This window comes from Cyrtonyx montezumae, unplaced genomic scaffold (assembly GCF_038088225.1).
Source record: "Cyrtonyx montezumae isolate F1298 unplaced genomic scaffold, pur_monq_1.0 scaffold_13, whole genome shotgun sequence".
NCBI classification, from domain to species: domain Eukaryota; kingdom Metazoa; phylum Chordata; class Aves; order Galliformes; family Odontophoridae; genus Cyrtonyx; species Cyrtonyx montezumae.
The window spans coordinates 19,454,467-19,471,239 of NW_027071859.1; the positions used below are offsets into that span (position 1 = coordinate 19,454,467).

Here is a 16,773-nt window from a genome sequence, read left to right on the forward strand (position 1 = left end):
TGAGTCCACTTCCATTTTTTCATTTGTGGATTTAGATTTGCTTGAGACTTTTTTCCTGATGATTTGGTGAATTTTGCTTGTCCTTTAGTGCATATTAAGACAGAAGAGGAAATAAATATGGATTATTACAGAAACAGGAACAGTCCCAGTGTTTTATAACCAAAATTGGCAAGATTGATGACTTAATGTCAAGACATCAGGAGGAACAGAAAGCTCTCCATGTCCTGTTTATTTTTTATTTTATATTGAATATATTATTGTTCAGCTAGGTTGCAATTCTTCTGTAATTCTGTGCACTATGATACTTTTTTTTTGCAGCCTTTGCTATCTACTGCCATTAGGCATATTAGAGTATATATGCAAACACATTTGTGCTTGATATTGCTTGTAGAGGAATATATGTTTGAGAGAGAATAATTAAATGCATCAGTCACTGTAATTTTCTCTGCCTAACTCTTATTACAAATTACCCTGTCCCTGTAAATGATCAGAGTTGTGATAATACAAAAGATAGTATGAAGAAACATACTTGTTTTATTCTTAAGCATATCTAAAACAATGTGTAAATTATTCACTAACAATATTAAAAAAAAACCACAACAGTTTCTTAAACTAAACTGTGCCACTTGAACCACACTAACATTTTATTCCAAGCATTTTGGTGATTATATATGTTTTTTTTTCTATTTAGCAGGTATGCAGTCAGCAACTGAAGAATATCATTGTAATTCTTTAAAGTCAGAGGAGCCCCAAAATAGGTGATTGACAATTCAGCATGTTTTAATGACCTATAAAACTTCAATTCCTGAGAAACCTTGGATTCAATAAATCAAATAGTTTATTCTTCATGTCATGTCTTGTGCTTTTGATTTTTATTCTTCTGACTCCTTAACTTTGCTTGTTTACCGAAGTTAGCACAGATTAAGGTCTAATACATGTAACTGTGTATGAAATTTTGAGGGAAAAAATATACAGGTTTTATAGAGTCATCATCTGCAGCAGGCTCAGTGCCAACATGCAGTCACACCAGCCGTGGCTGATGGAATTCTATCACTTTTCTATCTCTCTTTCAGTAGTTACTGCTGTTATTGGATTACCCTCCTCGTCAGGCTAAATAAGCTCCCCGTTTTCAACCTTTTTCTTGTGTGCCTACCATGTCCCTAACAATCTCAGTAGCTCTTGGCTAAACTGCAGTCAATTTCTGCACATCCTCTAGAAGAACAGTCTTAGGGAGCCAAAACTGGATGGGCTACTGCAGATTTGGCCCTAGCCATAGTGTCTAGAGAAGGAAAATGGCTTCTATCAGGCCATTACGAGGCTGTGCACCTGTTGCTGTAGCCTGGAACATCTTTGCTCCTATTTACAGTGGAAACACAAAGAGAATTTTGTGCTCTGGTAAAAATAATTTAGAAGTAAATTAGTTGTCAGACTATTAAATAGATTAGATTATTAAAATCCCAATTACATGCTGAAGCAGCGTTTTCAAGTAGTCGTCAGGCTCAGAGTGAGAACTGGAAGACAATGAGATGTTTTTATTTATTGATTTGTCTTTGTGGTTGTTTAAATGTATTGTCGTGTCAGTTTTAATGCTTTTATTTTATGCTGGTTTTTTTTTTCCCTGAAGTGAAGATAACCACGTCAAGAGAGAGGATGATGCTCTGGCCAAGTGGGTTGCAGATCCTGCAAATACAGCATGGATGGAAAGTAAGTATCAGTGAGCTCAGAATACAGCCATGTAAGGTGGTCACTCTTAAGTTGTGATAAGCAGTATATGTAATGTATGTTGTTATGTGATACATGTCTTACAGGAGTGTCCATGTTCATTTGTATTTTTTTCAGGAGTGTTCTGAAGTCCAATTGTGCCCCAGTTAAAAATTTTCAGTAGCATAATAAGATTATGTGTTTTAAAACAAAGTTAACATTTATTTTTCTGCTTTTTGGAGTCTATAATCACTATCTGAAGGACATTTGGCTCTACCATGTGTATGGTGGAAATTTGCTTAAGTTCACAGTATTCTCTGTGACTGTGTGTAAAACTGTTCTCCTACAGTGACTGGCAGGCAAGTTCTTAAAGAAGCTGGAAGGGAAGGAATTGGCACTATTCCTTTATATGTCCATTTGAAGGCAGATCATACAGTGTAGTTTGCTGACAGGTTATCCTGGCTGTTCTCAGATAGAACAGTGTGAAGGATCCCGCTGGTTTGATGGTTCATCTTAATGTCACTTGGAACAGTTGAAGAGTTGCATTCTTGTCTACCTCTCGACTTTCTAAGTTGGTCGTTACATTATTTACAGTTTTGATTGTTTTTCTGAAAATGTCAGTTACAGCTTTTTACAGCTAACTGGTATGGCAGTGAGCAGCACTTCGTAAGTGCTGTGATGTGAAAAGGAGAGAGCTGGCTGTGGTAGCAGATTTCTGTTTTCAAGCTACCATAGGTCATAATGACAACGTGGATAAAACTGCTCGGAATGTCACACATACCTTGTAATTACAGTTCCTATGCATTATTGCGTTATTGTATCTCCACTGTGTTATAGTTCATAAGTTCATAAGGTTGGAAAGGACCTATAAGATCATCTAGTCCAACCATCTATAGGATTATATAGTGGTTTGGGTTGGAAGGGACCTTTAAAGATCATCCCTGCAATGGGCAGGGATGCTTTCCACTAGATCGTGTTACTCAAGGCCCATCCTCAGACACTTTCAGGGAGGGACAGTTCATTTCTCCGGGCAACCTCTTCCGGTATCTACCAGTACAACCAAATTCTTTCTTGATCCTGCTTAGATTTTATGGGCTTTCTCATTTCTTTTTGTTTGTTTTGCTTTGCTTTTAGACCCAGATGAAGTAATTTATGATGACGTGCCAAGAGAAAATTCGGACTCTGAAACAGGTTTGAAGGCTTTGTAATATGGACCGTATACATGTTATTTTAAGTTAAAAATCATTTATACTGAACAGATGCATTAAGTTCTGTGTAAATAGAATTGGCCCTGACAATCATCAATGTATCTTACAGTGTTGAAAACTAAAGCTAACTTTTGACAGCATCTATCTCAGCATGTCTTCTATGCTTCTATGTCCAGATGCTGAGTTCTGATTTATTTTATAGATACTCCTCCAAATCCCTGAGTGATTCTATTCTGTATGTTAGAAAATGACAGTGCTGGGTGTTACAGCCTTAGTGACCTAGACAAGGCATAGTAGGTAGGGAAAGAGTGTTTTAAATAGCTTACTAATATATAATGCAGTATTTTCACAGTTGTACAGAGAATTGTTCTATTCTTGGGACTCCCCTTTCACATAAAGATTGTTGTTATATTGAAAATGTGTTCAGCTTACTGAGCATCAGTCAGAGGAGATTTGGGGCAGCTGTTTACCATTTGGCTGTGAGCCTACAAAAGGATTTCTTTCAGCTTTGCAGTGGTCTAGCTCCTTACTGTATTTGAAAGGAGGAGCAAAGGTCTTTAAGTAGTTGGTGGAGTCTAGATTTTGCATTCATTGGGAATGGTGAAGTTAGGGGTAAAGAAGCTTTTTAAAGCAAATTTTTGCTATGGTTGGTTGTGTGCTTTTTCTTCATTGTGAAGACTAAACTGAAGGCTTGGTTGTTGCCAACAAATTATGTTAGAGTGAATGTACTTGTTTAGGAACTTGGCATCTGCTATCATAGCTCTTCATTTCTTACTGAAATTGATAACCATGTTAATGATTCAAGAGAACAGTTTCTCGTGTAGAGCACCCATTTATCTTTAAAGCCTTAACATTTTCATTTCTTCTCCTTAGTGCTATCTAGGCACTTAGACAGTTTTACAAAAAGATGTTTTGCAAAATTTATTATTAAAATTGTTTCATTTAAAATTTGAGTTTATGTTGCATTTATGGATAATGTTTTTGTTAGTGGGAAGTTCCTTAGTGGACTAGGCAGGGATGTATTTGCACTGTGGCTGCTCAGCCAGGATGCAGCTAGAGTTTGAACAGTAGCTGTGAATTCTTTCTAACGTGGGATTTGGACATAATATAGTTTGAGTAGGGCATGTTTCCAGTGGTACTGTTATGTGTAACAAGAACACTGGCCATGTGTTCCAGTGTTGTCTTAAAGACAACCCACTGTTTTTCGTCTGTTTTTAATATTGGATTGGATTAATATTATTCAGTATTGTGCATAAAAAGGTCTGCATTGTTCTTTATCCCGATCAAGATTTTTGTTGCTTCAGCAAACAGGTAATTTCAGTGTAGCTTTCTTTTATTTTGGTTTCATTCTTGCAGAGGAAATGATTTATGACGATGTTGAAAACGGTGATGATGGAGGAAACAGCTCACTGGAGTACGGATGGAGTTCAAGTGAGTTTGAAAGCTATGAAGAACAAAGTGATTCTGAGTGTAAAAATGGAATTCCCAGCTCCTTTTTGCGAGGCAACCACAAGAGACATGTATGTATCCTGCAGTGCTGCTCAGTCATTGAGGTTATTCTCATTTTCAACACTTGCCTTTCTCTCCTGTATTTCCTGTCTCCTCAATCCAACTTCAAATGCCTTCATCTTTATAAAGGACGTGTAAATCTGTGGGAGTAGCAGGCCACAACAAAATGCAACAGGGAAAAGATGAAAGTATTAAACAGGAGCTCCTTAAAAGAGAGAACCTCAAGCTGGATGGAAGTGGAATTAAAAATGGTATCATTTTTCCATATGGGCAGTTCCTCACGTTTTCTTTTTTACAGCTGCTGGATTTGTGTAAGTGGTAAATGAGTATGGAAAATGTGAAGAACAAAGCCTGACAAAGCTTGAAGTTTTGGGATCCTTTGGGCAGTCAGAAGTAACCGAACTGGCAGTGTTCCACATCTGTTTGCCTTAGATCTGCATCACTTCAGTCACTTTAAAGGTGACTGAACTTAAAGAGAGAAAGTATTTTTGTGTGTGTGATCAAAGAGAAATCTGTACCATTTATTGAGGACAGAAGAAAGGTGGTGTGGCTAAAATGATATATTGGTGACATCTGTGCTCTGTGCCAGAAAGATACTGACAACATGGGTATGTGCCCTTCCTGTATCTTTTTGACTGCTTGTCAGGAGGAGATCTGCACTCCCGCGCTCTCCCTGCTTCATTTCCTCTCTTTTTATTCTTATGCCCTTACTCTGAGAGGAAAAAAAAAATAGTCTTGTGTGTGATCTGGGGAAGCTGTCAGTTCCCTGACCTGAGTGCAGGGGGAATGCCTACACCCAGGTGCAGTGCAGAGCACTGCTCCCCTGAGATGAGGGCTAGGCTCTGGTGCTTGGAGATCCTGCAGAAAACTTTGGGGTTTTTCTAATGTGTGCTAACCAGTAATAGATACCTGTGATCTGCTTTGTAAATTGAATATAGTCAGTGTGCAAAATGCTTCAGCACCCAGGAATTTGTAGGTGTAATGCAGCAGCAGGAAGGAGAAATACCAGAAACTGAGGACCAAACTTGTGCATTCTGCTTATTTTCTCATTAACCTAGGTGTGCTTGCTTTAGCTGCTTTCTGCTTCTCTGTCTCTAGATACTTTTTATCCTGTTGTAAATACTACTACTACTCTTACTACCACATTTATCACACCTTTATTCTAGGAAATGTAGTCCCCGTACACGTGCACTTTCAAACAGAAAAAGTTTGTGAACGTATTTGAGATGGGAATACTGAAGCACTTGTTCTTCTATGACACCTTTATTTTGAATTTTACAGGCTTCTTATCTTAATGAAAACAGAAGCCTCGTTTCTTTGTTTTCCTCCTGTATCCATTATCTGCTTTCCGTTGACCTCCATCCTTGCTGCCTGTCCTTTGGAAATCAGGGAGTGAGCAATTAGCTGGAAAACTTGATCCCACTCAAATCAGCACTTTGTAGGCTGGGTGCTGATGTTGTGGTTTTGTTGTTGTTACTGTTGTTTTTTTTTTGACCTGACTAGAACAAGTTTAAGCTGTTGCAGCAGTTTCTTTCTGGGGAGGAAGTTTTTCAACTAACCTGAAGAAAACTGAGTTTGGTTGTTGAATATCTTTGGAAGAGACTGGAAAGTACTTTGCACTTCAGCATGTAAGTCTTAACGTGGCTGCTTGTTTGTTCTTCTGAGGATAGAGGAGAGGAGTTTAGGAGTGTGTTAGCTGGTGCATGGAGAATTTGGAGAGACTGCTGCCCCTGTATGGGTCACTGGGAGCTGGAGAAGTTGGGAAACTGGAGAGGGGTTTTATAGGAGGATGAGGAAACATCTGAACTAGGATCTTTAAGATAAAACAAACAAGCCGCTGTATCACTATTTCAGCATAGGCAGAAGCAGCTCCCATTTTTACCTATTCCTTGTATCCATTCTTTTGACTAACTCTCACTTCTCCTCAGGTCTTACGATGGTTGTTAGCAGTATTTTCCCAGCATGTTTCCTTTATAGTCTTTCAGAGCCTATGAGGGACTTACCTTATTATTTTTTCAGTTGCTTGAAAAGTATGGGAAGGTTGGAGGTGTGATTTTAATTGTAAATGGTGGTATGACTTTCCTCAAAGTCACTTTTTAATTGTTTTTTTTTAATTATTTTTTAAATTTTATTTTTAAGAATTGAAAGTGTTTATACTATCAAATATTTCTAGGCTGCGAACCAGATGTTGTTCTTAATTATACTGCTGTAATGCCAGAATCATCGTGTTGGAGGTAACTGCATCCTAACCCATCCTAGTAGAGCTCAGTACTGGACCTACCCCTTTGTTTTCAGCTCAGTAAGCCTTCTCTTTCCTGATGCTTTGATCATTTGCCAAATAATTCTGTTGGCATCAAGCTGAGGGTTTTTCCATTGGGCTTCTTTTCCATTATAAGGCACGCCAAATATCTGTTTGTCTTTTTTTTTCCTATTGAAATGTTGACTGCTTTCATTTGGCTTTCTCAGAATGTTTAGTGATGATTAATTAGCACTCCAGGGCATTTCTCCATGATAACTTACCTTGCAAATGGATATATTCATACACAAGGCAGTTATGTGGTCATGCAATGAGGCTGTGATAGAGCAGAGGAAAGATGCATGCTTCTCAGTTCCCACTCACTGGGAACAAGTCTGTGTGTCCTCCCATATTAGTTTCTCCTTTCCCAACTTGCTAGTGCTGTAGATCTCCATTTTCTCAGGTGTCAGCAACTTTTGCAGCTTCATCAGCCTTTGAGAATTTGTCTGATTCACCATTTTGAAGGAGAGTCAGAAATGTACTGGATAGGATTTGCACTCCACTGAATGAAACTGATGCGTATCCGAACGGTGTGTAGGAGATGTGCGTAATGTAATCAATATGCAGTTAGCTTAGACTAAGTGACTTTCTCTCTCTTTACATAGCTGCCAGCTGACTTTCAGCAAGTCCAGTGAACCGCAGGGGTAAAGGTCCATTCGTCGGGCTGGAGCTTCCCTGCGTGAATATTCTCCTTCCGTTGCCTGTGTTCCAGTAGGCACACTGGGCAAACGTGCATGATATGCTCGAGTACTTTAGCATGAAGTTTGCACTGTGGGCTATTTGAAAAGATTGTGTCTTTTTGTACACTGTAGCTTTCTCATGACCTTACGCGTTTAAAGGAGCATTATGAAAAAAAGATGAAAGATTTGATGGCAAACACTGTGGGAGCAGTAGAGATTCAGCAACTAAAGCAAAAACATGAGCTGAAGGTAGCGTAGTTAATTTCTGTAATTAGCTATGTTTAAATTATTGCTTTTCCAACCCAGGCAATGTTGTCTTTTATTATTATTAAAAGATAATAATAGCTTGAAAAAATGGACAATAATTTGTTTAAAATGAGTTCTAAATGTGCTGGATTGTTAAGCATCTGTCTTAAAAATGTTTTGTCAATACATTTTTCTCATGCTTATTTCTGAATTGTAACAGTTTTCAGGAGATCAGATAGGATGTTTCCCTACCTTAACCCCATGGTCTGTGCTAGGAGTACAACCCCAGTGAGTTCCACAGGGCAAGTCTGACCCTGGCTCTTTGTCCATGTTGCATCAGATTGTAGGACTGAGAATCTTACTGCTATCCATTCTGAATGGAGCTAGAACATCAAGGCTGTCTTTGTAGAAGTTGTTTTATGCTAAAAACTTCAACTCAGACAGAAAAAAAAAAAAAAAACAACCAAAAAAACACCTGCCTGATTGCAGAAAGACAGTTTTGGTAGTATTCTAATGTAGCTGATGATGTCAGCACAGTTCTGGCGGTGGTGGTTTTGGCAGCCACTGGGAAAGGAAGAGTTACAAACCAGTTTAGCTTCCTGTGAAACATGTTTGTTTGTTTCTACTGTTTTGAATTTACACACAAATGAGTGGTCATCAAGTGAGACCCTTTCTCCAGGTTTGATTTGTATTAGGAAGAAGTGCTGATCTTCACACCTGAAGGTCTGTGGCTGTGTATACTTCCAGTATATTTATTTGACTTTGGGCTATTTTCATACCCCCCACTTGACAGTGTTTTTAAAAAGATGTTAGAAGTACTCTGCATGGTATGCTGAAGCACATTTCTATTATTCACTGAACATGTAGACTGTGTTTTTTATCTTACAGATGCAAAAGCTCATGAAAGCTGCTAGAGAAGGTACCAAAGATGGACTTGAAAAGACAAAGGCAGCTGTGAAGAAGGGTCGTTCTTTTATTAGAACTAAGTCTTTTATTTCTCAAGGTATGTGTCTGTTATTTTCCTCCGCATACTGTTGTTTTTTTTTTCTAGTCATCTCTGAGGAAGGATGTGAATAGCACAGTAGGATTTTTACTTGTACTGTGAGCTGAATACTGGATTCATGAAATTATGGAACTGTAGAATGTTGGAAGGGACCTTAAAGATCACCTAGTTCCAACCCTCTGCCATTGGCAGGAACACCACTCACTAGATCAGAATATCAAATCAGCTCTACATCAGCTAATAATAGTTTAGCATTCACTTCAGGTCACTGTGCAGTCATTGCATCTTGAGTAGTTTTAGATTTAGGATGCAGTGACCTCAGAATCTGAAAGCAAGACTGAAGAGTCCACTGAAAAAATGTGTGTAATAGATGCAAGCTAGAAATTTGTATATGGGGATTATAGAAATTAGGTTAAGTTACTTGATCTGTCTGCTTCCCTTTATTGAATAACTGTGCCTGACAGTGGAGGCTTTATCATGGTTATGTGATTTTTGGGTTTAAAAAAAAAAAGGGGGGGGGGAGTGTCTTGAATTGGGAGCTGTCACAACAGAAGGAGGTCTAAATTCAAACAAACATCAATATTCTGATATGGCCCTCAGAAACTACAGTCCATGGGTTGATTTTTGTGTGGGACAGGGAGTAGTAAGCAAACAAACTTCTTTCTTCTTCACAGTAAGTCTGAGAGGCAGCCTATTTTTCTACTCATTTTTATTCTCAGTTAATTAAATGGTTGTAACTTCAGAGCTTTTAGAACTATAGTTTTAAGAAGGCAAAACCACGAGACTGGGATAACATGTTTTTTAGCAAGTAAGCTGACTTAAACCTGTGTTGTATCTGTAAGGGCTAGTGCACATATCACATCCCTATCACAGCCTAAATTTAGGGAATTCACAATCATAGAAAAGAAAGTAAATTGCAGATTTAGTGGTCAAAAATGTATTCTCACCTTCTTGCTGTTGCACAGGAGAAAGTGACCTTCATCAGCACAGCAGTGTTAGAATGGACTCAGCTTTCTGTTTTACATATCTAGTAGAGGTTAGGTAGCAGATTTAGGATATCTATGGATGATTTTATACTTCAGCCACTTACCAAATCAACAGGGACCATGTGATTAATTCGTTGGTTAATCTCATAAGTTCCTCTAGCCAACAGAACTGCTTCCCTTAATTCCTTTTTTGTTATCAGCTGTAGTTTCTCACACAGTCCCTTCATTCTCCCCTGCTGGTGTCTGGCTGTTTGACCGGCTGTATGCTGCCACCTATCATTGCACTTCGGTCGTGCTTCTCACATATATACTGCCTGTGAGAAATACATAGGGAGCAATGTGGAATCCCTTATTCTCTCTTCTTGCAAATTCTGGCGTTTTGATATGTTTGGCTGCTGATTTTAGTTCAGCTTATGGATGGTTGTGTGGATTTTCTTGCACTGAATTACATTATGGATGTGTTTAATTTCTTCCCAGAAGACGTTTATTTCAAACCTGCAGGCCCTGGAGCCACAGAGCTTTAATCCTAGTTGTCACTCTGGACAGCCCCATACTCCTATCAGTAAAGAGGAAGGAAGGGGCAAGCAGAAGATGCATAGGTTATCTGCTTCTGTGTAGATTTTAGGACTTATAAATATCTTTTGAAAGTTGCTGTGTATTAGAGGACTTCACAGGTGTTACAGAAATGCTGAGAAATTTCATTTGTATGGCAAGTTGAGATAAGACTATTCCTCTAGCTCCCTTTTTATTTTTATTTTTTAATTTATACGTTCTAGAAGTTGATCTTTTGGTTATTCAATTATTTTTAGATCATAGATCATCATGCCTGGAAGAAGAGGAGCTAAATTTCTTTATTGATGTGGACTGCATGCATACAGAAGCAATTATGACTCCTATGCCTGAAGGATTATCACAGCAGCAGGTAGCAGGCTTTTAGAAATCTGATCATCTGCCTCTTTTTTGCCCCCTGCCCTCACCCTCCACCCCGCACTTTCCTTCTGCTCTCCATCAGTGGCTTCCAGGTGCCCTTGCTCTTTATGTTGTCATTTAACATGAAATAAGTAGAGATGTAGTTCAGATCTGAGTAAGTACTTTAAAAAAAAAAAAAGTTGTTTGTGTGGAGAATTGCATCAGTCCTGAATTTAGCCAGAAATGTGACATGTTTAGCATTATAAAATTAATATCTGCAATAATTATATTATTTTACTACCTAAACACTTCAGTGGTTTTTGGGTGAAAAATAAGAGTTAAAGCATTTTGTTGAGTCAGAAGACATTTCCACATTTCTGGAGCTCCAAGATTTTTGTTTTAAATATAGAGATATTCTGCATGCTCTCTGAATCTGAAGATTTCTAATGATTTAAAAAAAGAGAAAGTCAAGGCTATAGAATAGTTGTCCCCTTGCAGTCTGTATTAATGCTGGAAAACATCAGCATCAGTTTGAATTTTTGGCTGAAAATAAATCCTATGGACTCACAAAGCTGCTTTGTTACGATAAGTAATTGTAGCTGGATGTGAACTATTTTGTGGTGTCCTGAGTTGGTCAGTACTTTCAGAAAATGTGCAGCACATCTAATGATATTTCTTGAAAATCAAATTAAGGAGAGGTTGAGAAGAGTTGTATGGGCTTTTTTTTTTTTCTTGCCAGGTTTTATAAAATGTTAAAATAAATGTTTGAATAAAATGTTAAAAGTTGGCAAATTTAAAATAAATATATTCTTGTTGGAAAAGAGAGAGAGCACTTAATTTGGAATAAACTACTATTCTTGGTTATCTACCCAGGAGGAGCTGCCCAACTTAACAGGGATGGAGTTGGGAAAGCCAGAGCTCAGTTGGAGCTAGTGAGGTGTGATGGACAAGAAGAAAGGTTCCTTTCATGTGTGTTGACATATATGTAAGAAAAAGGAAAGTTAAGAAAAATACGTTCTGACAGAGGACACTGAGAAGACTGAGAAAGTCAGTGACACTTTTGCCTCAGCTTTTACTACTTAAGGACTGTCCTCAGGCCTTCAGAGCCTCCAACCCTACAGGATGGTTCTATGAGTTATTACCTTCAGCTAAGGGGTACTGGTGCTGTGACCAATTGGAATTAGATGTCCTTAAAACTAGGCAGCATATATTTAGTGGTGCTGATGGGAAAGCTTTTATCATCAGTGACTTGAAAAAATTAGATGTCATACTTATCGCCAAGAAGTGCAAGGAATACCCAAGGAAAATAGGGTCTGGCTGGCCTGACCTCAGTCCCTAGGAAGGTTATGGAGCTCTTGGGAGCTATTTTCAGATTTCCATAGAATCATAGACTCAGTAAGGTTGAAAAAGACCTACACGATCATCCAGTCTTGTTGTCCACCTGTCAACGGTAGCTCTCTCTAAACCATGTTCCTCAACACAGTGTCTAAACATTCCTTAAATACCTCCAGGGTTGATGACTCCACTACCTCTTTGGGCAGTCCATTCCAGTGCCTGACCACACTTTCAGAGAAGTATTTCCTAAGAACCAGTCTGAATTTCCCTTGGTGCAGCTTGAAGCCATTCCCTCTAGTTCTGTCACTAGTTTCAAGAACAAAGAGGCTGATTCCCAGCTCACTACAACCTCCCTACAGGTGGTTATAGAAAGCAATAAGGTCTCTCCTGAGCCTTGTCTTCTCCAGACTGAACAATCCTAGTTCCCTCAGCTGTTCCTCTTAAGCCCTGTGTTCCAGACCCCTCACAAGCTTAACTGCCCTTCTCTGGACGTGCTCCAGGACCTTGATGTCTTTCTTGCAGTGTGGGGCCCAAACTGAACACATTACTTGAGGTGCAGCCTCACCAGTGCTGAGTACAGAGGAGCAATTACAATTAGAATTTTGGGGAGGACAGGAGGATGGTTGAAAACAGACCTCAGGAAGTCCATTTGTGCCTGGCCAGCCTGAGTGCCCTTGAGATTTGTGGATAGAGAAGACAGGATGTCATTCATCTTTTCTTTAGCAAGGCCTTCATCACAGTCTCTAGAATTATCCTAGTTACACAAGACATATATCATTAATACAGGTAGATTATAAAGTGGTAAATAGTTTGAAACACCGTACTCATAGTGTTGTCGTTGGCAGTACAAAGTCCAGTGGGTTGCCAGTGTTAGTGGTGTCCTTCAAGAGCTGATGCAGGGCTGGTGCTGCTTAATGTCATTATTAACAATCTGGATACCTGCTGCAGTGCACCCCTGAAAGTTTTCAGACAACACTGAATTGGAGTAGACTGTAGGTACTATGCTGGAAAGTAAGGCTGCTGCTCAGGCTGACGTTTAGATGGAGAGCCTGGCTGACAGAAAATCCAGGTGGTTCAGCTGATTCAGACAGGACTCCTTGCTCAGGGACAGCATAACCCTGTGCTGTGAAACAGTCTGGGGGACAGCAGACTGCACAGCAGCCCTGGGGGTCCCAGTTGGACTGGGTGGACTCCAGAAGCCCCTTGCGACGTAAATTACTCTGTGATGAATAATCTGAATAACCTGACCTTTAAAATGTGCTTGCTTTAAACAGTAGGTGGCGCAATAGCTTTTGTTTAAAATCAGGCTCCTGTTGGACTACTGCATTCTGCTTCCTGTCTCGATTGTGTTAGCTTCTGCATCATTTTAACACTGTGACTTGAAATCTTATTATACGTTGTTTATGTTTATATGGTACTTTTACTAGCAAAAGTGTGAATACTTGCATGTGGCCCTTGTGTAAGATGTCGTGATAAACTGTAGGCACTATGAAGTATTTTGTTTATTGTAGAGCCTGAAAAAAATATTTTGCAAACATATTTATTCTTTTTAGAAGAATGAAGTGTGATGAAAAGCAGCGATACAGTCTCCTGCTGGAGCAGTCAATATGTTATACCCAATTAAAAAAAAACCCACAAAACTATTAAATCCAGATTAAATACAAATTAGGCACAATGAATTTTTACCATATAAACCTTTAAGTAAGGTCTCACATGATTTTTAAATCTTCTTTTGAAATGCCAGTACTTGAAAGAAAATCCTTACATGACCTGCATATAACTTAATAATATGAAATACAAGCGTGGAGAATTAAAGGCAGCTGCAGAGAATAAAGCAGGAGAACACAGAGAAGAGAGGAAAATCTGACCTTTGAGTTTCATGGTCATTTATGCTAGCTTAAAATAGGAAAAGAAGCAATTTTGCCTTGTCTTGTGCTTGTGGGTAATGTTGTATTTCTGCCCTCGTATTGCCTTCTCCCTCAAACAGAACACCACTTTTGAAAGCCTTGGGTTGAGTTGGATTAGGAAGTGGGTTTGGGTAAAAACAAATCCCTAAAAATAACAAAAGCTGTAAAACATATCAGTTAAAAGTTTTTCTTTTGCATCAGATCAATTCTCCATCTTCTGTGCATGCAATGTGCATTATTGCTGAGGAAGTGAAAAGAGGATATGTGATGAATAGTTCATAGCTGATATGGTAGTGTTTCCTGAAACTCTTCTAATTGTGTCAGTTAATATGGATATAGATAAGGTTTTCACTTAGGCATGGTGATATTGCCACCCTCTCCCCTTTCAGCCCAAATCCTGACTTAGATGCTTTCTAAATTTATTTGGCCTTGCCTTAAAAAGGCAATTCATTTTTGCTTATTTGTTCTACAAATCAGCCCTATAAAGGTTATGTAATATTAAAAAAAAAAAAAAAAAATAGAAAGAAGGAATTCTGCTTGAAGACTGATTTTGAATATGGTTAACTTGTTTTATTATATCTATTTACAGCAATAATCAAGATCATCTGTACTTATTGTTATCTATGTGAATATCTAAATTAATACATCTGCGGTTATAGTGTCTCAGAATTCAAGTTTGGAATAGGAACTGTCAGCAAAGACTGGAGTCTCTGATAAAACTGTTTTTCCTCAACAGGTTGTGAGAAGATATATTTTGGGGTCTGTAGTTGATAGTGAAAAGAATTACGTGGATGCTCTGAAAAGAATCTTGGAGGTACATTAATAATTTTGGCATTTTATAATTTGGAAATTTGAAATTAATCCTTAAAGAATCTGTAGGATGACTCACAGTCTTTCCTACAGATGCTTTAGGCTAAGCATTTAGAGAGATTTTATATGTATATACTGTTACATAAATTGTTGTTATTTCTCCTGTGTATAGGAGACCCCATTTTTAGATGGTTTTAATTTATTTACTTATCTTTTTCCCACAGCAATATGAGAAGCCCCTTTCAGAAATGGAACCAAAGTTACTGAGTGAAAGAAAACTCAAAATGGTCTTCTATCGAATTAAAGAAATTCTTCAGTGCCATTCAATGTTTCAGATAGCTCTGGCCAGTCGTGTATCTGAGTGGGATTCTGTTGAAATGATTGGTGATGTCTTTGTTGCTTCAGTAAGCAAATACATCTGAACAGATCATCTATTTTTATTTTAGGATTGTTATTCAATTGTATCCTTCTGTCTAGCTTGACCATTTTACTCCCATGTTCTTCAGTGCCTGCAGCAACTGTCAGAATATGTATGTACCATTCTGCTAAGAAACACGTGTCTTCAGCTGGCTTAGCAGATGAGAATATTGTGGCTACAATTTTCAGGCTTTGATGAAGCATTGAGATGCTTAACTAAACAGTTTCTTTTTCAGAGGAGAGAGATTCAAAAACCCACCAAAATTAGGGTGAGATTGAAGCTCCTTGTCTCTTCAAAAGCAGGTAGTTTTACATACACGGGACTTAGCGTATTTGTTGAAAATAGAAAAAATCACAGTAGTTAATGTCCTGAATTCCTCAGTGTGAAATGAGCCTTGAACACAGGTAAGGAATATCTGTAAAACCCTTAATGGAAGTCTATCCAGTGGAGGACTGAACTAGCCATTGTTTTGGATTAAGGGAAACAGAAAAGTTGTCGTGTTTGGTAGAAAGATGTTATTCCTGTAAGTATGTGGATGGAAAAGACTACCTACTTTGCTTAGTATTTTGCTTTGTTGCCTCCCAGCTGCTTGGCATTACAGCCTTTTCCTTTCATCCAGAAGAGAGCTGGGATCTGTGGTTTTTTGAGTGCTTTGACCCCACTTTAATGAAAAAGGAATGTTTACTAAAGATTTTCCTTTTAAACCTGATCTTTCTTGTTTTGACTGGAGCAAGTTGGGGCGTATTAATTAGACCAACTCTGCAGAAGAGAGGGATAATCTTTACTAAGTAAGCAATGGGCAGTCTGCAAGCCACAACATCTGCTTTCTTGATAAATGCCAGCTGAAGTTGGGGCATAGCTAGGATTGGGACTCCACTTGTTCATCAAATCTGGAAGGTAGGCAGCAGTGCATTACTGCTGTGGATCATGGGATCCCACCAGCTACTTTGAATCACTGGAGGCCTCTTGATTACTCAGTCCTCAAGCTCTACCCTAGCATTGTAGCCAAGATGATGCTATTTCTGTAAATTTACATTTTGTAGTTCACAGCTGCTACATCATTAGATCTCCAGCCTGTGTTTTGCAGAAACGTTATTTTAGGCATCATCAGTATTTCTGTAGGTCCAGTACTAAGCCAAGCAAAATCCTTTAGCACCTAACAAAATGAGTTCTTAATCTGTCAGGGCTCTAAATAATAATGCTTTCAGGTGTCTTTTGGGCTTATACTTAAGGCTTACCTGTTTATTTTTTCAGTTTTCAAAATCAATGGTATTGGATGCATACAGTGAATATGTAAACAACTTCAGTACAGCAGTGGGGATTCTTAAGAAAACATGTGCCACCAAACCTGCCTTTCTAGATTTCTTAAAGGTGAGTTATTATTTCATTACTGTATTCTCGGAATGATAATGCAATTTTAGATCCTGCACATGTTTTGACGTGCGGAATGTTGGTTTTTGTTGTTGTTCAGATAACTTTACTGGTGTTTATATGACTGTACTTGACAAAAGATTGGAATTCCTTCATTCCAGATGAGCTTCAAAGAGTAGTTCACCATTTGAATCCTTTTATTTAGGATTTGTTTTATGCCTAACCTCCCTGTTATGTTGTGCAGAGTCACACAGCTATACTTCCGTTCCACATTAATTTCCTATTATTTTTTAAATATTTTTTTAGCAGTCTGGAGGGTGAAAGTAAAAATATTTGTACAGAATGCTTATTGCCTTGAAGAATGTGATGCTTCCAGTACTGTTTTTTGTGAGCC

General features: G+C 38.4%; 1 protein-coding gene across 5 annotated transcripts in view; it reads left to right on the forward strand.

Annotated features, from left to right (window-relative positions):
* ARHGEF10 (Rho guanine nucleotide exchange factor 10) overlaps positions 1-16,773 on the forward strand; it is a 108,094-nt gene that overhangs the window by 30,739 nt on the left and 60,582 nt on the right. For 3 of the 5 annotated variants that reach the window (XM_065730771.1, XM_065730773.1, XM_065730776.1), the window contains 10 exons: positions 692-758; positions 1,625-1,704; positions 2,836-2,892; positions 4,266-4,429; positions 7,527-7,643; positions 8,529-8,643; positions 10,439-10,551; positions 14,517-14,594; positions 14,815-14,994; positions 16,263-16,379. In XM_065730771.1, coding sequence (XP_065586843.1) covers positions 692-758; positions 1,625-1,704; positions 2,836-2,892; positions 4,266-4,429; positions 7,527-7,643; positions 8,529-8,643; positions 10,439-10,551; positions 14,517-14,594; positions 14,815-14,994; positions 16,263-16,379 — 1,088 coding nt within the window. The remainder of the gene's footprint in view (positions 1-691; positions 759-1,624; positions 1,705-2,835; positions 2,893-4,265; positions 4,430-7,526; positions 7,644-8,528; positions 8,644-10,438; positions 10,552-14,516; positions 14,595-14,814; positions 14,995-16,262; positions 16,380-16,773) is intronic. The other 2 variants (XM_065730772.1, XM_065730774.1) reach the window with 2 other exon arrangements.